Source organism: Pimephales promelas, chromosome 11 (assembly GCF_988280905.1).
Source record: "Pimephales promelas chromosome 11, fPimPro1.hap1.1, whole genome shotgun sequence".
In the NCBI taxonomy this organism is placed as follows: domain Eukaryota; kingdom Metazoa; phylum Chordata; class Actinopteri; order Cypriniformes; family Leuciscidae; genus Pimephales; species Pimephales promelas.
This window is the reverse complement of record NC_142779.1, coordinates 16,198,192-16,223,679: the sequence shown is the minus strand read 5'-3', so window position 1 is coordinate 16,223,679 and position 25,488 is coordinate 16,198,192. Positions and strand designations below refer to the sequence as shown.

General features: G+C 37.0%; 2 protein-coding genes across 5 annotated transcripts in view; one reads left to right on the top strand and one right to left on the bottom strand.

Moving 5' to 3' along the window:
* cdhr1a (cadherin related family member 1a) overlaps positions 1-20,335 on the top strand; it is a 128,292-nt gene extending 107,957 nt beyond the window's left edge. The window contains exons 1-17 of one of the 4 annotated variants that reach the window (XM_089117079.1): positions 4,074-4,390; positions 5,505-5,600; positions 6,041-6,186; positions 6,264-6,314; positions 6,400-6,489; positions 6,635-6,721; positions 8,071-8,190; positions 8,330-8,473; positions 9,458-9,536; positions 9,649-9,749; positions 10,070-10,273; positions 10,807-10,959; positions 11,960-12,124; positions 14,604-14,671; positions 17,362-17,590; positions 17,678-17,932; positions 18,991-20,335. In XM_089117079.1, the coding sequence (XP_088973205.1) occupies positions 5,564-5,600; positions 6,041-6,186; positions 6,264-6,314; positions 6,400-6,489; positions 6,635-6,721; positions 8,071-8,190; positions 8,330-8,473; positions 9,458-9,536; positions 9,649-9,749; positions 10,070-10,273; positions 10,807-10,959; positions 11,960-12,124; positions 14,604-14,671; positions 17,362-17,590; positions 17,678-17,932; positions 18,991-19,503 (2,442 nt within the window). In that variant the 5' untranslated portion in view covers positions 4,074-4,390; positions 5,505-5,563 and the 3' untranslated portion in view covers positions 19,504-20,335. Of the gene's footprint in view, positions 1-4,073; positions 4,391-4,457; positions 4,995-5,504; positions 5,601-6,040; positions 6,187-6,263; positions 6,315-6,399; positions 6,490-6,634; positions 6,722-8,070; positions 8,191-8,329; positions 8,474-9,457; positions 9,537-9,648; positions 9,750-10,069; positions 10,274-10,806; positions 10,960-11,959; positions 12,125-14,603; positions 14,672-17,361; positions 17,591-17,677; positions 17,933-18,191 lie in introns of those variants that run through there. The other 3 variants (XM_039672343.2, XM_089117078.1, XM_089117080.1) reach the window with 3 other exon arrangements.
* Positions 20,336-22,606: 2,271 nt separating this feature from the next.
* Positions 22,607-24,933, bottom strand: lrit2 (leucine-rich repeat, immunoglobulin-like and transmembrane domains 2). The gene is made up of 2 exons (XM_089117077.1): positions 24,170-24,933; positions 22,607-23,539 (listed from the first exon to the last, which is right to left on the bottom strand). The coding sequence occupies exons 1-2, from the start codon at positions 24,930-24,932 to the stop codon at positions 22,737-22,739; spliced, it is 1,566 nt and encodes a 521-aa protein (XP_088973203.1). The 5' UTR covers position 24,933; the 3' UTR covers positions 22,607-22,736.
* Between the last annotated feature and the right edge of the window lie 555 nt (positions 24,934-25,488).

Sequence of the window (25,488 nt, the reverse complement as noted above, 5' to 3'; positions counted from 1 at the left end):
TTAATATAGTGCAATACAGATTGTTTCAAAGCAGCTTTATGGTGATACCAGGAAATTAATGCAACAAATATTGTTTTGACTGATCAGCAACTCTAGAAGAAAGTCATCGTCCAGTTTAAGTAAGTCCAGCATTGATTCATTTCCATTGTATAAATAGTTAGTAATTAAATTGACTAGAATGAATGGACATTAAACAAACAACATAAGCACAGTCTAGATCAAATTTTGTTTGATGGGAACTTTATTAAAACAAACATAGTTTGTCTTTTTTCAGTGTGTCTGCTACTTTATCCTCTCCATAATGACGCTTTAACTTTATTTATAGCTTAAAAACCAGATCCACGTTTGTTTACATCTCTGAAAATACTTTGGAAATAGGAGAAACATGAGAGAAAATGATTGGCTTGGTAGACCATGTAAAAGCTTAAACTCTGAGCTAATGCATAATATATTTTCAAATGAACTGAAGTTTGTGAGAAGATTAAAATGACGCAAATATGTTGATGACCCAGGCTTTGCATCCAGTCCAAAGCTTATTTGTAATCCAAGACATAACATTCAAAAATATGGATTGGAGATTTCTGATCTTTAAAAAATCTTTATAGTCAAACATTAGTATTGGAACTGGGACTCTAATGAAATAGCTAATCTGTCCCAGAGGTCCCAATTAAGATGTCCTCAGTGACCTTGTTATTGCACATATGATTTGCACATGAATTCTGAAATGCTGAAATTGATTCATTAATGTCGATATTTTCTAGTAATTATAATTTGTTGTCTATTTTATATAAAATATCACTGGGATCATTTAAAATCACCATTAGACCCTGGGTGTCACTTGAGGTTTCTTTCCATTGTGAACTTTTTTCTTTTAATGTGCATGTCCAATTTCAAACTTATTTTCAGATTTAAGAAGATGATAACATTTAGCATAAATGGCAAATCTGCCTGTCATTCAAGGTTTCTGTTCGGTCAGATAATCCACACTGCTGACGCACAATATACAAGAAATTTCCTGGGTTAATCTTACAATAAGCTGAATTTTTGACCTGCGTGCTTTTCTCTCTGATTTATGAAAGTAAACGAAAATGCAATGAGTTTCCTTTTTATGTTATATATATATCAAAATTATCATAATGATTTATTATTTTTTACGTAGACAAAGCAAGAGCATTGCAACAAATCTGGTAATCATAAGCGATTTCAAGGCAACATTTTCATGGTCATATTAAAGTAATCGATTCTGTTCAGATCTGCCCGGGGACCTGCATGTCTTTTCTGTGGAGCACATGCAGAGATGCTTCTGGTTTGTGTGTCCCTGTAGACTGGCTCTGAACACTACATGATGATGAAGGATTATTGTAGGTTAATCTGCTTGCCTGCCATCTGCCTGCTCTAAACAAATTAATCCTGAAAGCAAAGCCACACTCACAAATGTAGATGAAGGTAAATTGGCAGGTGTTTCGTTTTGTGATCCACACAGCTGCTCATCTGAGCATAATGTAGTACGAAAACTGTTTCAATTTTAATGGCAACTGGATTCTGAAACATTATTAGAATTTGCATTGTCAGGAACTTGTATTCAAAGTCAATAATACCATTCAAAGCTTTCATCCATGCCTGTGTATTTAACTGACTTAAATTTATAACAATGAACACCATATTTATCCATTAAAATGTTTGGTTTTTTTCTACTAAATGATCCATATTAGCTCTTGACCTGGAGAAACGAGGACACCTCAAAATATAAAATACTTTTTTAGCACTAAACTTAAATTGAAGCATAAATCAGTGTTAAAAAGCTCGAATAATAAAGGTCATGAAAGAGATAGGAGACATTTTCTAATGCTGATGAGTATTAGATTACATAACTTCACATTTTAAATGTGGTCTGAACATGCTCTCTGAAACTGGATTGTCAGTTAAAGAGATTTAGACTATTCCTAATATATATATATAGATGTTTATATGTGTTTGACCCCCTTTCGCCTTTAGAACTGCCTTAATTCTACGTGGCATTGATTCAACAAGGTGCTGAAAGCATTCTTTAGAAATGTTGGCCCATATTGATAGGATAGCATCTTGCAGTTGATGGAGATTTGTGGGATGCACATTCAGGACAAAGCTCCCGTTCCTCCACATCCCAAAGAGACTCTATTGGATGGGGTCTGGTGACTGTGGGGGGCATTTTAGTACAGTGAACTCATTGTCATGTTCAAGAAACCAATTTGAAATGATTCAAGCTTTGTGACATGGTGCTGGAAGTTGCCATCAGAGGATGGGTACATGGGGCCATAAAGGGATGGACATGGTCAGAAACAATGCTCGGGTAGGCCGTGGCATTTAAACGATGCCAAATTGGGACTAAGGGGCCTAAAGTGTGCAAAGAAAACAACCCCGACAACATTACACCACCACCACCAGCCTGCACAGTGGTAACAAGGCATGATGGATCCATGTTCTCATTCTGTTTACGCCAATTTTGACTCTACCATCTGAACGTACTCAGTCTGAGACAGCGATATGTCTCTGTTTTCCTCCGGCCTGAAAACAGCCGGCCCAATCAACGAACAGAGGGCGGGCTGAGAGCCATGTCATAGACGCTAAGTGCCGAGTTTAAGATTGGGGAAATCTAAAAAGACCACGGATATGGAGACACGGGATGCAATTCGCATCTGTTGTGGAGAATATTCCCGGCATTTGCAAACTGAAGCCCGACCAAGACGAATGTTTGTAAAACATTTTGAATGGAGGTGATTTTGTGGCCGTACTCCTGACAGAGAGAGTATCTCAGACTCTTTTATCTGTCGAGCTCGAACTAGCACCCTTTAGACAGGTCCGTGTCTCCTTTCTTTTCCACTTCTTAAATATTGCCATGTCATGCTGTAATCTTGCAATTAAGTTGCAGCATTTCCGACAGACTCTAGATGAACAAAGAGCTGTGGTTAGTAGAACTAATCCTAGCTTTGACAGTTGGCTGCAAATATTTTCCTGTTTCTCTCTACTGTCAAATATTAGTTTAGAGGCCCCGAAAGTCGTTCACAGCCATGTGGACTCCAGTATTTCGCTCGATGGCTTCGTTTTTGCATCATATAACTTATGTGTTTACAGGTTTAGTTCGATGCGGCTGAGGTGGCGCATAACCAAACGTTATGTGATTGGGGAATAGGTAACCAATGATTTTATACTTCAGACAAGCGGGCCGTTCCCTTGTGATAAAGGAAACACTTTTCAATGATCCCACTCCAGACTCTGTCTACGAAGCAAAGCGAATTAGCAGAGTTTGGTATTACCAGGCAACATTTTTACAGTCTTCAACTGTCCAATTTTGGTGAGCTCTTGCAAATTGTAGCCTCTTTTTCCTATTTGTAGTGGAGATGAGTGGTACCCGGTGGGGTCTTCTGCTGTTGTAGCCCATCCGCCTCAAGGTTGTGCGTGTTGTGGCTTCACATATGCTTTGCTGCATACCTCGGTTGTAACGAGTGGTTATTTCAGTCAAAGTTGCTCTTATCAGCTTGAATCTGTCGGCCTATTCTCCTCTGACCTCTAGCATCAACAAGGCATTTTCGCCCATGGACTACCTGGATGTTTTTCCCTTTTCACACCATTCTTTGTAAACCCTAGAAATGGTTGTGCGTGAAAATCCCGGTAACTGAGCAGATTGTGAAATACTCAGACCGGCCCGTCTGGCACCAACAACCATGCCACGCTCAAAATTGCTTAAATCACGTTTCTTTCCCATTCTGACATTCGGTTTGGAGTTCAGGAGATTGGCTTGACAAGTACCACACCCCTAAATGCATTGAAGCAATTGCCATGTGATTGGTTGATTAGATTACACACACACCTAAATTGTGTTAAGTCAAGTCATCTTCATTTTATATAGTGTAGCAATGTAGATTGTTTCAAAGCTGCTTTACGGTGATAATAGGAAATTAAAGTAACAGATTCTTTTGGCTTTATGGCAGCTCTTGAAAAAAGTTATTTTCCAGTTAAAGTTAGTTTTAATTGATTCACTTCCGTCGCAACGATCATTAGTTATAAACTCAGGGGCCTCTAACACGACACCGTTTTAACAGAAAACTCTTAAATTGTCTCTATGCCAACTTTAAAACCGCGAACCTGTGAGAACGCTGATGGTGTGCCCATGGGTATTAGGAGTTAATTCTATAGGTACTGTATGCACGTTTATGTGCGCAAGCATGTAGTCCTCCCCTAAAAAAAAACAACCCTCAACAAACTACTTTGAAACTGCCACATGAAACTGAATTATCCTGACAATGATTATCTGTACAGAGGTAAAGGGAGGAAGGCCTTCACAGGGAGGGACTAGTGACACCGCAGGACTGCGTCGCAGGTCTTTCATCAGATCTGGATCCAGTAGACTACGGTAAACAAGGAGCAGGATAAACAAAAAAGTGTGTGTTTGTGTGTGTAGCATGAACATGACAATGCATAAAGTTTTCTGAAAGTGGTATAGGGGTAAGTTAGTTTAGTGTATGGGGGATATAATATAGTTTGTACAGTATACAAATCATTATGTCTACGGAAAGTCCCCATAAAACATGATACCACAACAACTCTTAAAATCAGGTGATTCTTTGCATAATATTTCTCCCAGTATTAATTGATTTCTTTGTGACAGATCTCGCATTCTAAATATGGGATTTCAGTAGTACCAGATATAAGAAGATGTTCTAGAACCTTTCATCTCAGGTCAGGTGTTCCACTCATGAAGCCTCCTAGTGGCCATTAGCTGCAAAAAGATAGGCTTCTAAAAATGTGCCATGGGTTAAGGCTTGTCATTGGATTAGACTCTTAGCACCTGTCTTAGCTGTACTCAATCTGAAATAAACACCCTTAGAAGGACTCTGCCGTAGCTCTCTTTACTAGTGCGCTGTCTGGCCGGCTGTAAATGCTTTGCTTTATTAGGATGAAGAATGCTATGGGAATACAGTTTTCATCATTTCTTCTGCTAGCGCATTTCTGCTTTGGTATGTATTCATGAAAACCTTTGAACCCGAATGTGACTCAGGCAATTAAACATTCCTTTAGTTGAGTATCTTATACTGTTGACTGGTGTAGATCATCTTGACTACTGTTATGTTTTTCTTGTTCCTCCCTCATTTGCATCACCCTAATTCCTGCCTGACAGTCGGAGTTGAGCAAATACAGAATTGCCTGAAAGAATACTACATCTAAATCTAAATTTAGATATAAATTCATTATAAAAATGAATGTATATAGTGAAATAGATTTGTTAAAGCAGGGGATATTGAGGCATATATGACGTAAGACACCTGTAATCCTAGATAGAGATAGAGAGGGGGATAGAGAGAGTCATTAGTATTATTGCATTATGCAGTGTGTGTGATCAACCACATGTCAGTAAAATGACTAATATTTTGATAGGTACAGTTGTTGTACTTGTCCTCATAAGTCTGGTTACATTACACTATTAATTGAGGTTTGTTAATCTGATATCTGATTATTGTTGTTTATAGCTCAGGCTGACTATGCACCCTATTTCTATGATAATGGGCCCAGCAGTAACAACGGTAATATGGCGATGTTCAATCTCTCAGAGGATACGCCAAAAGGTAAGGTAAAACATTTGTACCATCTGATTAGGAGACTGTTTGATTTATCCTATTGTTGTCTCCTCTGTCTAATTATAAACCGTATTAACATGACCACTGCTGTTTTGAGCTTGGCATAATAAGAAAACATTTATATTCATTATAAACATGCCCATGGAGTCTTTTGCAGGTCTAGAAATCACACTTTTTAAATAGGCCTCCTTATATATCCAGGTTTTTCGAGACACTGGGAACCCTGGTTCCTCAAAGAAGAAAAACAAATACAATTGAGGCTTTGACTTAAAATAAGAAATATCTGTATTTTTAAATATTTTTGCTTATCTTAATGTATTTTTATTGTCTTATCTTAAATAATTTAAAGCCTTGTACCCATGGTTGCGAACCACTGCTTTAGATGTCATTTTGATTTGGACTTGAACAGAAATAATTGTAAATTACAGGAACACAGATATACATTTTTAATGGAACTGATCCCGAAGGCCAGCCAGTAAAGTATGGAATGACCTTTGAACCCGGATACAAAGAATATTTTCGTGTTCATCCCAAATCTGGAGTAGTAACTCTAATAGAGGAACTCGACAGAGAGGTACATTTCAAAACGCGCATCAAGTTTTAAATGCGCTGAGAACATTACAGTGACACTAACCCATCTGTTAATCACAGGCACAAGATGAGATTGAATTCTTTGTCAGCATCTCAGATGGCCTTAACAAAGTAAGTATTGTTGATTTATGAGTCTTATCAAGTGTGTGATGAGTTTTGCAGTGATTGTCTTTCTAATGCTCTTGTGTCATGTCAGGTAGTTGAAAAGGTTTCGGTTATTGTCACGGATGCCAATGATGAGAGACCACAGTTTCAGAACATGCCTTCCATCGTAGATGTGCCAGAGGTGAGGAGACTCTGTACTTAATTACTAAATCATTTAGGTTCCAATATAATATTTTTGGGAAAATACCTGGCCAGCGAAAATAGATTTGGATTTGAATGTGATCTGTATGAACAGGCTTGTTTGAAAACTGTATGTGTTTGCACAGAACACTACATCTGGGAGCAGCATCTACAAAGTGGAGGCAGTGGACAGAGACATCGGCTCTGGAGGATCAGTCACTTACTTCCTCCAGGTAACATCTGGAATCCAGTTGAAATATCAAACATGAACTCAAGGACAAATTAAAGTACAGGATTACTTCTTTTTTACCCATTTGTTCATTACTGCAAAGTCTCATAGAATATTCATATAAACGGGTCATACTCATAATAACTAAAGAATAAATCTATGTGCACATTTGAAATTGCATTTAAAAGGGTCATGCTATTGCTAGCATGCTATTGCTAGCTAGCTGATGCTATTTTAAAAGTTAATTATTATTGTTTATTTTGTGTAATAGAATAGGTTAACACATTATTTTTCACTTATACCATGGTCTGGGTGAATACTTGATTCTGATTGGCTGCAGGGTGTCCATTAAAAAGTGATAGAGGACACCTAGTAAAAGAATTCTGGTGAAACTGACTGTTTACAGTTCGAAATTGATAAATAAATGCGCTGGCTACATTAGCTGTGAGTAACCATAACAACAGGCAAAATATTTGTTTACAATTTATTGTATCTTATGTAGACGGTTCACACCTTGCCGTCGTCCATTAATACCTGACAATGGACACCTCGTCGGGCATTAACCCTTACATACTGTACATTGCAATACCTCTGTTTCCAGTCTGTCTCAAACGCGCTAATTTCTATGAAGCTCCTCCTTCCGAAAATCTCAGAGTGCTCTGATTGGACAGCAGACCCAGTGCATTGTGGTTGGCTAAACACGTGAAGCGTGTGTCTGAAATGTAACGGCCCTTACCAAAATCGTGATGGTGAGATTCAGGTTCAAGGGCAAAACACACAGTTAATAATAATAATGTTGTCGGTTTTGGACCGTATCAGTTCGAGCCCGAGTCGGATTCTGCAAAATGCGGATGATAAAGCCAATCGATCGGAAGAAACTTTGCAAGCATGCCTTGAGCAGAACGTTTCACAGAACATAGCTGCCGTTGTGCTTTTCTAGGTTCAGGAAGCTGTCCTCAATGAAATGATTTATACATAAATCTTAACCTCATCCAAAACCTGTTCTCATCCAAACGCACAACGTCTCCGCGACATGACTACAACAGTTCTATTTAATGAAACCTCGCCTTTCATTGCGTATGCCTTTGGGTGGACATTAAGCTAATATTTCACATAGTGACGTAGATGTTTGAGGAAATATTATCTGGCCTTCGATCAAGACGTTTTAGGCAGGCCTGGATCAGATCGAGCAGAAGAATTTTTTTATATTTCCCATTACGACACAGTATGGATATTTCATTCCTGTTCCTTCATACTATTCATTACTGACTATTTTATCACAAGCTCATAGACATATGGGAATCCATATACGTAGAGTGACCGTAGAGTCTCTGTGTTTGTTCTTAAATCTAGAGCAGTGAACCGAACACAAAGTTTTCCATCGACCACCATAGTGGCGTGCTGCGAATAAAACCAGGTGAAGCCCTCGATTATGAGAAATTCCGCACACATTTCATCACTGTGGTGGCAAAGGTGAGAGGGAGTTTGTTCTCCTTGTTTTACCAGTTCAAGCTTAGTTCTTCCATTTATTTCCTTTATCTGCTCTACCAATCATCATTTTAATCCTTTGGCTGTTATATATTTTGAAGGAACACTAACTTTTGTTTTTCAGGATGGAGGTGGCGTTTACAAGGGCAAACAACAAGTAATGTCATCATCTGCCACTTTGACCATAAATGTGATTGACACTCAAGACACTCCTCCTGTGTTTGTTGGAACTCCTTACTTTGGTTATGTCTATGAGGTCTCTTCGCCTGTGAGTATCCATCTTAATACTACACCATGACTTCTTACGAACACTCTACAGGTCCATTGTGCTTCAGTGTAATTAAAAGTGATTAAAGGCGAGTGATTATAATATAGACACACTGAAGTTTGGGGTTAGTAATATATATATATATATATATATATATATTGAGTTAAATGGCAATAATAATTACCTATTAATTGTTATTTAAGTGAAATTACTGAACTTAAATATACAAGTTTGATAAAAATCATCATTAAAGAAGAAAATTTCAAATGGCATTTAGAGGCTTTTGCATCTGAACTCTTCATATATATATTATGTTTTTGACTTAAGTCTCTTATGCTCACCAATAGACTCACCAAGCATATATTTGTTCACAAATACATAAAAAAATGATTTTGCAAAACTATTTTGAAATATAATTATAATTTAAAATAATGGTTGTCTATTTTAATATATTTTAAAATCTTACATAAAGTATTGTACTATGACGATTTGATTTGAAAATGTATGAATTTCTTTCAAAAATAAACAATAACACAGCAAAGCATGCAGCTAAAATCAGATAAAAGAAGATAAAAAAAGATACAAATAAATAAAGACTGTACTGAGCTACTCTACTACACATGCTGTCAATACAAGATAGTGTTAAGGAAACATTCCTTACTTTATTCCTTACTTACAGCTTTCTCAGATTATTTGTTTTAGCCAAATTGACAAACTGTGGCAAGTCAAATCAAGTCACCTTTATTTTGTACATCGCTTTAAACAATACAGATTTTTTCAGTGCAGCTTTACATTGATCAACAGAAAAGCAATGATTTAAATATGCAAACATATATCAAGTCTAAAAAGACTACTGTGTCATTGTACAGCTGAAGTCAGCTCAGTGTTGATTCAGTTCCATTGTAAAAATCTTCCGTTATTTAATGAATTGTGCAAACTTTACTGCTCCTTGTCTAAGATCTAATTACAGGGATCTTTTTACAGGGATCTGAGATATTTACAGTTTTTGCCCAAGATGGAGACATGGATAATCCAAATCCAATCATATATTCATTAGAGTCTGGTAAGTATTATTGGTTAATATTGAAATGCATTTATTTTGCACATCTTTTAATGGCTGAAAAGGAATTTCATTATGAGCTTTCTCTTTACAAATTTCCAACCAATTTATTCAGGAGCAGATGGGGTTTTTTCCATCAATAAAACCAGTGGATGCATCACTCTGAATGTGTATCCAGCAGACCTGAGGAAGGAAGTCTTTAATATTAAAGTCAAGGTTAAAATCATTTTTAAACTCTATTTCTAATTCCGTTCTATTGTGTCTCAAGTTTGATTTTTTTTTTCTGCTATCAAATGTTTGGTGACTGGACGTTGTTTGCCTCTTATCTCTGACTTGTGACAGAGCTTAAGCCAATTTCAGGAATAAGCCAATTACTAAAATCTCTCTGTCCGTGCTACTGTAGTTACATCTCTTTTAAACTTGCATGTCCTCATTACAAGAGTATCTTGAGCCAATGAATACAACATGGCTTTTTGTAAATTCTGGTTTGTATAAATATATTTGAATTAACAATCAGTCATTTCTTCCTTTCTCAGGCTTCAGAGGTTAGTCCAGAGGGGAAACGCTTGGACTTTGCAGTCACTACAGTGACCATTAAGGTAGTGGATCTGAACAACCATCCACCCACATTCTTTGGAGAGAATGGACCCCAGAACGTGTTCGAGTTAACTATGTATGAGCATCCTCCTGAGGGAGAGTTCCTGAGGGGCTTGAAAATCACAGTCAACGACTCTGACCAGGTGGGCACCATTTGTTTCGGCAGCAGGTTACAGGTCGCCTTAGCTAAAATGAGTGCATGCAGGTTTATAGATATTAGAAAGAAAATCTGGCGACCTGTTCTGGGTTTTAAGAGAATTTAATAAAAGCCGATTGAGAGTTAAGAGTAGTTTTGTAGTGCAGATCAACCATTATTTAAAAATCAACTAGATAAGACACCATTAGTTTAATGTATTACTTCCATGAGCATTGTTCAGTCATAGTAGAACATTATTATCTCTGTTACATAAATGACAGGAAAGCACCCAAACAAGCAGGTGGTTCCTTTCAAGCTTATGCAATAATATTTGTAGTTATTCAGCATTTAGTCACATTGCTATGCTGAATTCATTACACATAAAAGATCACATGGATTAGCACATCATTTGTCCATTCATTTAAAATGGCTTTAACTTAAAATGGCTTTCCATTTCTATGCCTTTGATAGGTCTCTCTATTAGCTCTGAGTGAAAGTTTTGTGTTACAAAACATGTTTAAACTATATGCTTGTTCTCAGGGATCAAATGCCAAATTCCACCTCAGACTGGTGGGCCCAGGTCGCATGTTACGAGTGGTCCCTCAAACCGTTCTGAATGAAGCCCAAGTCACCGTCCTTGTCGAGGATTCTGCTGCAATGGATTTTGAGAAATCACAATTCCTGACATTTAAGGTGAACAGAAATTCATGGAAACGAAAAGTGTATTATACAATACTTTATGTGCTCAATCCTGAATATATGGACAAATAATGAACCGACGGATTTGTTGCATATGTTACACAGTCATGTATGTTTCAGGAAAACAGTGAATGTTGTACTTTAATTTGACTGTAGCCCTCAAACCGTATTCACTTTATAGCCCTTAATCCTGTAATTGTGGACAAATGTGGGCACAGAGGACTCAGGTGTGATCATAATTTTTTATTTATTATAAATGTTATATCACTGTCTTCGATAAAGTTTTGTCTATCCATTTATGGTGTTTTTTTATTATTTTGGGGTATTTTTGAATTTATTTACTTCAAAAAGTACCATATTGTAAATACCATATGTAAATTATGCTTATTTTTATGTTTTATTTTTTAAATTTTTTTAACTACATTAAAATATCATTTCTATGGGTGCCCATTTTTGGCCCAAATACAAGATTAAGAAGTTTTTTTTCACCCACTTAACATTGTAGAATTGAGTCAAAAAAAATTTGTGTGTGTTCAGGTGGCAAACTTAGGAAAAGTAGCCAAGTCTTGTACCGCTTAGATCAAGGGAAGTATTTTTAAAAAATAAATAAAAACTGTTTTGCCCACATTTGTCCAGAATATGGTTTTAGGATTAAAGTGCAATAAAATTAAGAATTTCACAGGGTCTTTCTCAGGAAATTGTCCCGTTTTTCCCAGTTTTTTAGAAACATGTTTAAAGAGCAACAATGTTAGAATATTACATGCTTAATGAGTAAGAAATTTCAATGTATCTACAAATGTTTTCACATCAGTAAATATATATTTTTTTTATTCAATGGACAAAATGGTCTTCTAAAATTCAATTACTTTTAAATCTATATGTAATTGTACCAGTAATGGGGACACAAATTGCCTGAGAATGACCCTACACTATTATAATCAATAATATACTGCCAGTTGTGTAAGAAATGTAAGTTTATTCTCATTGTTTCCAGCTCCTCGCTATTGAGATTGACACACCTGAGAGGTTCAGTGCCACGGCAGACATAATCATTCATCTGCTAGACACCAATGATAACACTCCGAAATTCACTTCTGATTTTTACATCGCTCGGATTCCAGAAAATTCACCCGGAGGATCCAATGTTGTGTCTGTGACAGTGAGTACAGAACACTCTAGACATTATATGCACAAAAAGATAAACATGTTTGTCATTCTCTCTAGACGGCTCTGTTTATGGAAAAAAGACGCATTATACGCATTATTAATCTAAATATAACATTTGAGGGGTTGGCTCAGAATCCCAAATCATGCTCAGTATGTGAATGCATGCTAAACAGTCTATTACGTGGTAAGCTGCCAGATGGCTATCATTTTCATTCAGTTGTGTAACACTAAAACCCCAGATTTGTGCTTTAATAGACAAAAATACCACCATGATTATCTTTTTTGTGTGTCAGAATACTCAAACAAAATGGTACAGCTTTTTTGTTCTACAAAACTGCTTTGTAAATAGATACTGATCATGTTTACATGTTTAACACATCAAATTGAATCTAAAAACAATATAAGGTTTAAATGCACTACCACTCAAAATTTGGGGTCAGTGATATATATATATATTAGGGGTGGCACGGTACATGAAAAAACACCCGAACCGTTCGGTTCGCTTGTCTCGGTTCGGAGCGCGTGTGCGTCTCACGGTTCGACGCATGCGCAATGTAACCTCGTGCCCGTATGTGACGTGTGTTTTCTTTTCGCGCGACATAAACTTGTTCGACTTGGACCGGCGCTGCACAGAGCGATCGGTGAATAACATCAATCTAGCGCGAGTCGGCTCCGTATGCATTCATCACTTTCGCGGTATTTGATGTCATTACCGATCGCTCTGTGCAGCGCCGGTTCAAGTTAATAAACAAGCCAGTAAAAGTGGAGTATGGAGCGCTGCAGCCAGGTCACGGCACGCGGGGAAATGGCAAGTGGGAGAGATGAGGGAGTTGGAGGACGCGCCAGCGTCGTCTATGGTATAAGTCCGGTGTGTGGGAACATTTTGGATTTCATGTTATGATATTTTAATTTAACTACAGTGGCACTTTATGTAGATAAGAGCTTCAGTCATACGTTTCCAAACCCTGCACTTTAATTTTAAGTGGAAAAAAGTACCCTCACATTTTGGGAATAGAAGCATTGTTGATACTGTTTTTGTGTTGAGGTTGAACTTAAATTTCACTTTATGTTTATGGCCTTTGCTATTGCAATAGCTTTATTATCTAGTATAGGCAATGAGGTTTCATGTATATTGACATTTAAAAGACAGTGTTTTAAGAGTTGCTCTCTTTTTCTTTTAAAAGATAGAATTTTGGTAAGAGCTACAAAAGTTAGCAGTTGATACATGAAAGTTAATTTCTTTGTGTAAATAAGATTTATGTGATACAAATGCACAAGTTCTTGTAGAGATAGTGATACACATTCTCCTTTTTTTTGCCAAATAAACAAAAAGCATGTCAATTTCTTCTCTCTTGCTGTATCTAAATCTCACCTAGCTTTCCTCTGAGATAGTCCCAAAATGTGCTTAAAGTCAAAGAGTCAAATTCAGTTTGTGCATGATTGCATGAATATAATATATATATTTTTAATACTGTATCCTAAAGTGTGGATAATTAAGCTATATATCACATGCTGAAGTACATTTCTGGAGTGTTAAAGATTAAAAGAAAAAATAACAAGAACCGTACAGAACCGAAAACCGTGACCCTAAAACCGTGATACAAACCGAACCGTGGGTTTTGTGAACCGTGCCACCCCTAATATATATATATATATATATATATAATATATATATATATATATATATATATATATATATATATATATATTTAATATTTTTATTCAGTAATGATGCATCACATTTATCAAAAGTGACTAAAGACATTTATAATGTTACCAAAACAGTATTTAAAATAAACACTGTTCTTATAAAGTTCCTATTTATCAATGAATCTTGAACAATTTTTTATTTTATTTCATTTTATTTTTTTACAGTTTCTGCAAAATTATACATATTAGAATGATTTCTAAAGGATGACGCTGAAGACTGCCTGCTGAAAATTCTGCTTTGTCAGCATAGGAATACGTTACATTTTAAAATATATTCAAATCGAAAGCAATTATTTTAAATTATAATAATATTTCACAATGTCATTGTTTTTACTGTAGGATAAAAAAAACAGACTTTGAAACAAAAGTATAAAAAAGAAAATGTTTTCCTGACTAGAACCCTGAGTTTTTCCCCAAAATTGAACCCTTATGCAGGTACAATGCTTAACTAATTTCTGTCCGGATGTAAACTTGTCCCACTCTGCCCTTCATCAGTGGATAGAGAGATTGAACCATATTAAGCAAGTCCTCGCCACATGGGAGTTATCCTGTTTCTGAACTACAATTTGCTAAATGACCTGCCGGAATTTGACCTCGGAGGACATGCTATAACAAGGGAAATAATGACGTACCCTGATTAACAAATCCCACATCGCCCCTAATGTTTTGCTTTTTGGCTCAAAACGTCATCTGTTCTGTTACGTAGATGTTGGCATCTCAGTACGCCAGTTGCTGACGTTTGCTCCTTATGCTCTCTGCAGGCCACAGATCCTGATTCTGGTCTTTGGGGTGTGGTCAAATACTCCATCTATGGCTCAGGAGCCGACCTGTGAGTACCCTACCCCTCATTTAATGTTTTTTCCCCTCCTTTTTAGAGTGTGTGTGGTCTTTTTAATGCCTGGGATCCTACTGATGAAATGCCAGCCGACTGGAATAAGCCACATGAAAAACAGTAGCTTATGCAACACCATTAATGCCAAAACACAGACTATTTAGTGAATGGGAGAACAGGAGGGATGTGAGCTCACCTCGATTCATCACACACAGCCTACAGATACCAAAGCTAGGCAGAATTCAGTTTCCAATAACTTTTTTTGTTGTTGTAAGACTTGTATCTAGCTATGCTCAGGACTAGCTGTACCCAGGTGGATCAGATTTTCCTTTCTTTTATTAGATTCCAAAGGCGGCGCTCAAATTGCTGAAATATTATTGCCATCTTGGGACAGAGTTCAGTCATCCCGCTGTTTTCAGCTCTTTATTCAAAAATCTGTCTCAAGCTTCCCACACCTGGAGACAGATTGATGGTCTCTGATAGTAACATATTGTTACATTTTATAGACCATAAAACACATAAATATAATACAAATGTGGAAATGATGACTTGTTGACAGAACAGGCATGATAAAGCTTTCCGGTAAGCTTCCTTTTTCCAGCTGTGTGAACACTCTCATTGGCAAGGCTGAGTGAGTGTGGGATCTTTTCTGTTTTGTTTCTGCCAGACAGACCACACAGGCTGCCAATTGCAGCTTATGCCTGATTTTATTTACCGGACAACAATACCTCTAAATCGTCAGCACACAGTCTTTATGCATTTTCATTCATCAGATTTTATCATTGTCATTATTGAATTAATATTTCATAAACTACACACTTTGTCAAATGACAACAATTTTTCTCCATACAGAATCAATTGACAAGTAATGCAAAACTAAATTTCACTGCAAACAAAGAGTTAATCGGCCCTCCATATTGGTTAATCCACTAATGGGATTTGAGCAGAAAATAGACTGTTCTTCTTTTCATGTAACAGCCCCACTTAAAGGTGCAGTGTGTCATTTCTGCACATTTGCTGCACAAAATCGAATTGCGTATGTAAAATAATAACCAGACAGATTTTCAGAACACTTCCACAACCTCCAGGGTTTGTACAAACAGGTCAAAGAGCTGTTGTGTCAGGGCAGTCATATAGAGCAATATATACACACTAACGTTCAATAGTTTTTTTTATTCAGCAAGGACATTAAATTGATCAAATGTGTCAGTACAGACTTCTAAGATTTCCATTTCAAATAAATGCTGTTCTTTTGAACTGATTTCAACATTAATAATAAATATGAAATGTTTCTTGAGAACCAAATCAGCATATTTGGATGATTTGAAAGAAAATAACACTGAAGCTGAATGAAACTGGATTTATGATAACTGAAAATTCAGATCACATGAATAGATATCTTAAAATATATTAAAATATAATTTCAATAAAATAGATCGATACCTCTATTTAAATTGATGAGCATGAGAGATTTCATTCAAAAACCCCAATCTTTTAAAGCTGCAGTCCGGGAAATTATCCAAAATACATATTTGAGAAAATTCATTAGCAGCCAATGTTCAAAACTGTCTGCTTGCCTTAGCTCGATTCAAAGCGATAAGCTTGTAATGATGTTTTTAATTCCAATGGTACTGGTGGATTTCTGCGGGAGATTTGAGCACGTCTTTGCGTCATTATGTCACATCTGTACACATAAAGAAAGAGTCTCGGCTATAGTCGGCTATATTGAGTCATTACGTCACATCTGTACACATAAAGAAAGAGTCTCGGCTATAGTCGGCTATATTGAGTCATTACGTCACATCTGTACACATAAAGAAAGAGTCTCGGCTATAGTCGGCTATATTGAGTCATTACGTCACATCTGTACACATAAAGAAGAGTCTCAGCTAGTAGGCTATATTGAGTCATTACATCACATATAATTAAACTTATCAATTTGATGGCGGATCCAGAAAGGTACAAACAATCACCAGTGACAACTAGAGATTCATCCGCTGTAAAATGCCTGACTTTGGAGTGGCTAAAGAAGAAAAGAGACTGCAACCGGACCCATGAGAAAACAAGGATACATATCGGAAGGACATTACATGTAGTTATGCAATGCTGACGTTGTTAACATTAACAATTTGAGAAAAAAAGTATAATTTGCATGGTTTTGCATGATATGATAACTTATAAGCAATTGTTAGATATAATCAGCTTGATTTACTGCAATGTCAGAACCAGAACAAAAGTGGATATTTCTTAGTAGTTCAGATAACATTTTCTGTGAAAAATCTTATGTTAGTCATACTTCCAAACATAATAATCTGTGATTCTGAATCCCAGTATCCACATCTGGATACTGACAGCCTCACAGTCTCCTCAAACATTGTGTTCATCCACGCTGTGCAGTGTTGAGAGTGTTGAAGTACAACTCGCGTAAATATGATAGTTCCCCGAATGACTGCAATTGCAGATTTCAAACAGAGATGGCGACAAAGAGGAAAAACGTAGACTGTATCTAAGTATATGATGTTTTATCCTGTTTACATCATAACAAGAAGTATTCATAACAGTTTTCAAAAGGAGAGAGTGTGTTCTCAAAGTTTTAAATCACGTTAACATCTCCCTGTACAACAAGCTTTGTGTAATCCTGATTTTCCAAGAGAACTCATTTCCTGACTTATATTTTTTTCACAAAGGTTTCTCATTCAGGCTGATTCTGGAATCATCTACACTCAGCCCTGGGCCAGTCTGGACGCCGAGGTCAAATCCAAGTATAACTTCTATGTGAAGGCTGAAGACACTGAAGGAAAATACAGCCTTGCAGAAGTCTTCGTCACCATTATTGACCTCAATGACCATTCACCAGAGTTTAATGAAAACTCTCTAGAGAAAACAATGGTGATTGGTGCACCGGTGAAAATAGAGGTTAGCAGCTATTTTAAAGACTCCTTGAAATGTTGTTCTTCTAGAAGACTTGTGTAATTGTCAGTTGACTGTGTTTGATGCTTGTAGGCGATTGATGAAGATGCAGAAGAGCCAAACAATGTCATTGAATACTCCATTACGAAAGCCGACCCAGACAACATATTTGACATCGATGCAGACACAGGAGAAATAAAGTTGAAGCCGTACATCAAATCCATGGACATAGTCCACAATATCACCAATCAGAAAGACTGTACTTGGTCTGTGGTTGTTCAGGCCAAAGACAGAGGTTCACCATCCTTCAGCACCACCACAGTGATAAAGATTGACATCACAGAAGCGGTAAGTGTTTTTTTTATTAGTGCTGTCTTTTTTTTTTTTTTTTACTGAGAATCCTGTTCATTTAAAAAGTGAAAGCAACATTTTTAGTATTTCCATTCAAAACAACTCAAGAACCCTTTGCTTCTCATTCATGCATTCTATAAAAATACTGAATCATGCATATGAAAATCTTGAATCTGCACTCTCACTATTTTATCTGTATTCTGAGAAAACCTCATATCAAACCTAGCATAAGTTTTTGTTATTGTGTGCTTTACAGATCAAATCCAGATTGATTTCATACTTCTTGAGTCTGAGAACTCGGCCCTGGACTGTTTTCAGCATTTGCTTGAGCATTGTAGTCCTCGCTATCATTCTGACCGTTTTCATATCCACCATAATGTTCTGGAAATCTGTGAAAAAGTCCCGGGTCCAGCCAAGGGGCAAGATCAGAAAGATTATTAGGAGGCTCTGACCATGAGACACTTTGACACCGACACCAATTCTTAACTTTTTTTTCTTTATTTTTTTTTTTCCTTCCATGATTTTATTGTGGCTTAAAGGCAAGTAAAATGTCTGTAAAAGAGCACATTCAAATACATATATTTTTCAAAATAATAGCTTTTATTCTACGCAATCGCCCTTTCTCCATTCAGTCTACATCGTACAGTAGATGTTTTTGAGATTATGACAATGAGGCTGCATGGTCTTAATTCTGGGTGCCCTATTCAACCCTTCTGATCTTGTCTTACTGTGCAACCAGACTCTGTTGAAACATTCAAATTCATTTCAAATTAATTTAAAGAAACACCAAATCAATTGCTTTAAATCTGTCCTCAGCTGTCAATATGCCATGCAGTCACGCTGTGTATAGTCCATGTAGTCGCCCTATCGGTGCTTTCTAACCCACGCTTATATACCATAGTCCTACAAGAATGCTTGGTAGCCTGCTACTGGCCTCTCAGGGAATTATTTATCTGCCTCACTTTTATCATGTGTCTCTGGCCAAACAGAGAAAAGCCTAACGTATATCACCCTTGAGTCCTATGGACTTGATTTCTCTTTGTGCTCTTTTACAGACTCAACTCAAGGGACCTTTGACGTCCTTTTTATTGAAAAGTAGGGAAAATCCCATGCATTTCCTAGGCTTGATCAGTGGTGTCATTATAATCATGGTTTTTGTGACTGTCTTGATATCTACTATTATATTCGTGAGAAACATCAAGTCCAACAAGATCCTACCCTCCCGTCGCATCATACGCAGGAAGCGTAAATTCCGGAGACAAGACGACTTCCAGCAACCATTTAGAGAGGAACAGGAGAACCCTACATCTGAGAATATCAACTGTAACAATAACAGCAAAGTGTGTTTTCATCATCGAGCGCCTCCGTCGCCTCCTAACATGCCCCCGCCGTTGCCAAGTCACTATAGACACGGTGACCGCGAGTGGGCGGTACCTACAGTGTCCGCCTCGGTGGCCTCCAAGACAAAGAGAAAATCTTATACGAGTAAAGAAAATCCTGTCAACACAGCACTGGTTTCTGAGCTCAAACTTAGACTGGAGCAGAAAAACATGGCCAACCGGTACTGATTATAGTGAAATGGATGTAGAAATACCAGTGTTCACTGGTGAGAAGATGTGTTCCTCTGCTAATTCTCTGTCCTGTTTCTTCTGACCAAGAAGATTTTTGGCAAGATTTGAGCAAGATCAAGATCTCAGCAGGACAACTCTGCCACTTGCCGTATGTATGCAGAGTTCAGATGGGATTGCAGGTTTCTAGTGGAAAAGTGTCACTTGCCAAGACTAACACCCTGCTAATCCGCACACTATGACGCTGTGTACTGCCCTCTTCTGGATGGAAAAGAATTGGTTCACATTTACTCAATGCTTCTCTGACATTTCTCCATCTGTGGATACTTTTCATCCAGAAATGAACCAAACCAAAGTCTTTTTTTTTTTTTTTACTGTGGATAACTGACAAGAAAAATGAAATATGTCTGTGATGTGAATGTTTACTCTTTAATATCATGTACTTTTTACTCAATACATGGTTTTTAAAAGGGAACACTAGGTTGTTGTTTAGGTTTTTTTGTTTTTGTGTTTTCAAAAACACAGTAGTGTCTCTGAGACCAGCAAATTAATGGCTTTTTAAGTCTAACACAATATCTTTTGGACCTTGAATGAACATTTACAATGCCAAATTCTAAACATTGATTTGCTGGATGAACCACAAAGACATCCAATATTATATCCATATTTTACTATCCTTCAGTGAGGAAAACCATACAGTTACATTATCATATTGTGCCGTGTTTCATCCATCTAATGTACATTGTCAGGTGTCATGCCGTTCAGTATTAAATGTAAAATAATTAGAGTGATCTCTGTTTATATTCAACCTTTTGTAAATAAATGGACATTTCATTCAAATGTGTTGTTTTATTTAAAGGCATATTAAGCAAAGCGAGTTTTTATTCTTGTTTGTGAAGTGGTCTCATGATATGAAACTGCTGAATGTAATCTTATAGCCTCTGTTGTTGTTTTTTTTTTTATTCTGTATAATATAGGATTGAGAAAAAGTATTATTTCCTTTAATGCTGCATTTCGTCATATGGGATCATGGTGCAGTTGGTGTGACCTAAATCTTTTTTAAAACAGAGATTTATTTTTCAAATACAGATTTGATGACTCTTGTGACACCAACAGTCAACTCAAATCTTTGAGAAAATAACCACGTGCAATGACGGTTTGCTTATTTTAGCTCGTGCTTGTTCTTTTGGGGCTTAACATCAAGTTCAGATTTGGTGATCCCATTAAGATTTATAAGACAAATTATGCGCTTTCTCTCTGGCTTTTCTAAATCTCTAAACACGGTATTTATATATTCAAAGAGAAGTGCATTGTAAAGTTTTTTAGGTGAATGTTTTTTTTTTTTTTTTAACATTGGTCAATTCTTTCTTTTTTAAAGAACCCCTGCGCATGAGATAAGACTGCTGTGATGAGGAAAGTCTGTTTTCACATTGTAAAAGCAGCACACTGCGGGGGTAAAAGCACAAATGACATGGAATTATACCCTGTAGGATTACTGTTTTTTTTTAGAGAGGATTACAAACTTGCAAAGTGCGCTGATGGACTAGGATAAAGGAAAAACAGAACATTCTAACCAAGATGCGGACATTTTATTTGGAACTTGACTAGTTTATTTCGGAGCAAGGTCACAGAGCTCTGGAAAAAAGTCAGAAGCCTCAAAGTTTATTACTGACATAAATTAGAGAGAGCTGTGGAATTCACTTTATGCACTTTTTTGGTTCAGTCTGAGGTTCACGATTGGTCATGTGCGTTTTAATCCGGGTTTAGTAGCACCACAATGGAAAAAGAAGCATAGATGTCAACGAGCCTGGATTAGTGCAGAGCGGCACGATTCGACAGCGCTATCCGTTCAGTCTGTTAGTGGTGGAATAGAGTTATTTCTTATTTCTGGCATATTTACAAATAAAGTTGACTGCCTTGAATGACAGTCCATGTGTGATATAAATTTTAAACATTTCAGTACAGAAACATTGTATAAGTTCAGCAACAAATTTTCATTTTAATGTATATATTTACCTACAAAGATTACACCCATCACTCATTTGTTAAGAAAATAAAAGGGAACAAAATATACTTAAGAGGCAAAATCATTTATAGAAAACAATCTTAATTACATTTATTCCCCAACTCTTTCAATGATTGGAGTTCAAATTGATCAATTAGTTTGAAGGTCAATTGTGTCGGTCTCTGTTTAATTTTCATTGTATGTGGCATTTTCAATTGTTTGTCAGAGGACTTGCTGACTGACGCTTGAGTCCATTTTAAAAGATAAGCATTCAGTCTGCTGTTGGACTCACATGATATGGAACAGGCCTCAAAAATCCTAATCTGCTTTTAAACCCCTAGGTTTGTATCATGTGCATTAAAAATAAATCTGTCACTTAAAACATGCCACGAATATAACAATCATACAAATGCACCTCAACCTAAAATAATTCACTTACCGGTAGTTTTAAATGGAAATATAATCCCCCAAATTATGTTTTATGTACAGTTGCATTATCAATGTCTTCTATACTCTGAGCGCTACTTGTCACTGGTTGTTTCTATAAAGTGCAGTGAGATGATAAACGGTCTGTTCCCCTCTGAATATAACTCTTACAAATATAGATTTCAAAAGGGTTTTGTTTGTTTTTGTTTTTTCAGTGAACAGTTCTTTTAAAAGACCGTTTTTCGAATCTAAAGAAAATCCTTGCATGGAATGGAAAGGTTCAATGGATTTTAAAGGTTCTTCATTGAAACCATTGATGCCAATAAAGCGGCTTGGCTATTTGCAACTTGAATGTTGGAGACCAGTACAGAAACAGCCTGTTATATAACTTTATATTGCAAACGTATGTTATTTTTAATTCATTATTATAATCATAAACACTGGTGTGCAGCACTTATTATTCTTAGTTATTTACCTACTGTATAGTAGTAGCTAAAGAATCTGAAGTGTCAAACATTCAATGAAAATAGCTTGCTTATGCCATGTAGAATACAGCTGATGGAAGTGTTTGATTCAGTGACTTTGCTTTTATTCAATGGCTTCCTTTGGTTTTCACCAGTTTGTCTGGAAAAATCCTGTCCAGCTGCACCTGATCCGTGAGTTCATGATCAATCGAGACATCCATAATAAGAATATTAACTTTACTCCGATCTCCTGTTGACCACTCAAGCTGGATGACAATGCACTGAGGCTTTCCTGCTCCTTTCATGGGTATTGATCAGTCTCTTTTCAATGTGCAGTGTCAGTAAAGCTCAGCTGTTGGTCTTCGTTCATTCTTTATTTTCTGTATCTTTTCAGCAGACCTTCGTCGGGCCTTTATCTCCTTGCTGGACTCCTTGCAGAGGCCCTCATCACTGGCGGCCTGGAGACTGTCAAACGTGCCCTGCCTCTCGTCAGACGAGTGTGAGTGCTCCGTGTTTCTCCTGTTTCTCCACATCTCCGTGCAACGCTCAAAGCAGGTGAACTTGGCATCGGTGGTGCAGGCGTACATTCCCGCGGGCACAGCGAGCACCATGGCAAGTACAATTACGACAATATGAATGAGTTTTTCTCTCTGTTGCATTTCATTGAAATCACTGCCTGTCACGAACACGATGCACTGGCCATTTCGAGGAGCCTGGTTCTTTAGAGTAACACAGATTTCATACTTAGTGACTGGTAGCAGGTCTGTGACAGAATATGTGTTAATACCTGGTCCTATGTATATCTGCTCTTTCTTAAGTGTGTCATAGCGGCCAAAATGAATGGTGAACCAGGTTTCTGCTGGATTGTCTGTCACAGCATGCCACTCAATTGTAATGCCATACACTGTCTGCTTGGCAATTCGGATATCAATGTAAACATTTTCCTCTCCAATGGCAGTAGGGAGGTCTGAGGAATGAGAGAGTGAGCCTTCTGGAGATGTCACATCCAGTAATATACCGATTGAGGAGTTGCCGATGAAATTGTTGGCAAAGCAGGTGTAGAGTCCTCTGTCGGCCAGATGGAGCGAAGGAATGATCAGCTGAGACCTGATAGTGTCTTCATCCACACGGTTCTGAATCTCTGAAGGAAAAAAAAGTGAAGTTGAGGCCAACATGGAGTATGGCCAAAAGGTATTTTTGTGTAATTTTACAGTATAATAATAACAATAATTTCTATTATTAAAATTGATTCATAATTTCATAAATGTATGTAATAATTACACTAGTTAGTAATTTGACAATGTGAAACTATTTTTTTTTTCCATGATTTGTAATAATTTGGGATCATTTTCAGAAGCTTGCATAATAGGCATCATATGCGTCACAGTAGCATAATCTGGTTTTAAGTAGTTTGGATTTTTGACAACTCTTTATCACTTACACTCCTTTTTAATGTATAATTATATATTATATTATGTATATAAAAATATAATATTTAAAAACACATTGTCCATGCACTATTTGGAATGTTTTTGAAAACTCAGATTTACTGATGAATTGAAAAATTCTTATTATATTCAAATTAATTGTATAGCCAAGGTCTAAAAGCATGTCATTTTGTAACATAAACGGTGATGTTATTGCATATAGGCCTAATTAATTTGCAAAAGTAAAATGTGCAATTATCGAGGGTTAATTACCTATTTTTTAAAGAAAGATCTATTTAAGTAAAGACACACATGTTAACACGTTTTAGGAGTATATCTCTTACCACGAAATCCTCTTAATATCTTAAGACCGTATGTCCACCGAATGGCAGGTTCAGGTCTGGCCGTGACAAAGCATGTTAGCGTGATGTTTCTGCCTGAAGGCGCGGTGATGTTGTTGACTGGGGCGCTGACCACTGGCTTCACACACGTCTTTAAATCGACATCATGGAAAAATTTCCCTGCCTTGAATTCCGGGCCAGAGCATGTCAAATATGAGTTCATTAAAATGAAGGGCGGACTCAACGATTTGATAAACTCAATGAAGCCTCCCAGGCGACAGTCGCACAACCACGGGTTGTCGTGAAGCGCCAGAACAACATTTGACGCTGAAGGTTTTTCGTGCTTACTTTCTGTGTGGTAGAGAGGCCAGTTCATAAACACATCTTTAGAAATGACTGAGAGTTGATTAGAGGACAGGTCTAAATAGGTGAGACCTGGCAAAAACTTAAGCGCGTGTTCGGGGAGCGCGTCAATGCGGTTGTTCTTCAGATCCAAAATCTTGAGGTTGGGCGTTTCCTCAAACGCTGTCCATGGCACTGAACGCAGCTTGTTACCCTGCAACCGGAGCTCCGTCAAGTTACCCATACCTTCCAGACTTTTGATGTTTATGATGGCGATGTCATTGAAATTCAGCCAGAGATGCTTTAGACACTTAATATGGGAAAACGCTGCTTTTGGTAGTTCACTTAGCTGTGATTTCTCTATTCGAATTTTAGTCAGATCTTGCGGTACGTCATCAGGAATCTGGGTTAATGCAATTCCCATACATGTGAGTGACCTAGAGAAAAACGTTCAATACTTTCAATTGTACGTTGATGTTCGACAACTTTACAACATATAGCTACAGTATAATATAATATAATATAATATAATTATATTATATTATATTAAAAATAATGACATCAAGTTCTAATAACAATGTTCTCCTGGAGAAAATTGTTATCTAGAATGTTTGGTCAGGAACAGCAATTCTTTGTGTTATGAAAACAAAAACACTTACATTTATAATGTGTTGAATTTTAACACTGAGGTTTAATTACTATTTTTTTCTAGGGCAGAATAGCTCCTCGGATCGCCCATTTATTTACAGACTAGATCTTACATTGTGCTATAGCTATAACTAATCTCAGCACAACAACATAATTTTTGCTCAATGATACTGCTGATGTCTTTAACAAAAGGAACAGTAACTAACCTCCCAAAACGGTCAGTCCCACATGAACATCCTGGAAAACACTCTGAGCTAATATGACTTAATAAAAGAAGGAAAACAATCAAACGAAATATAACTGAGGCATCCATGGTCTCCTATAAATGTAAC

Excerpts from the sequence above, each read along its gene's own strand:
- lrit2 (XM_089117077.1), bottom strand. The coding sequence starts at position 24,932 with ATGGGAATTGCATTAACCCAGATTCCTGATGACGTACCGCAAGATCTG. Across the intron at positions 23,540-24,169 it reads GATATTAAGAGGATTTCGTG|AGATTCAGAACCGTGTGGAT; the intron begins GTAAGAGATATA and ends TTTTTCCTTCAG.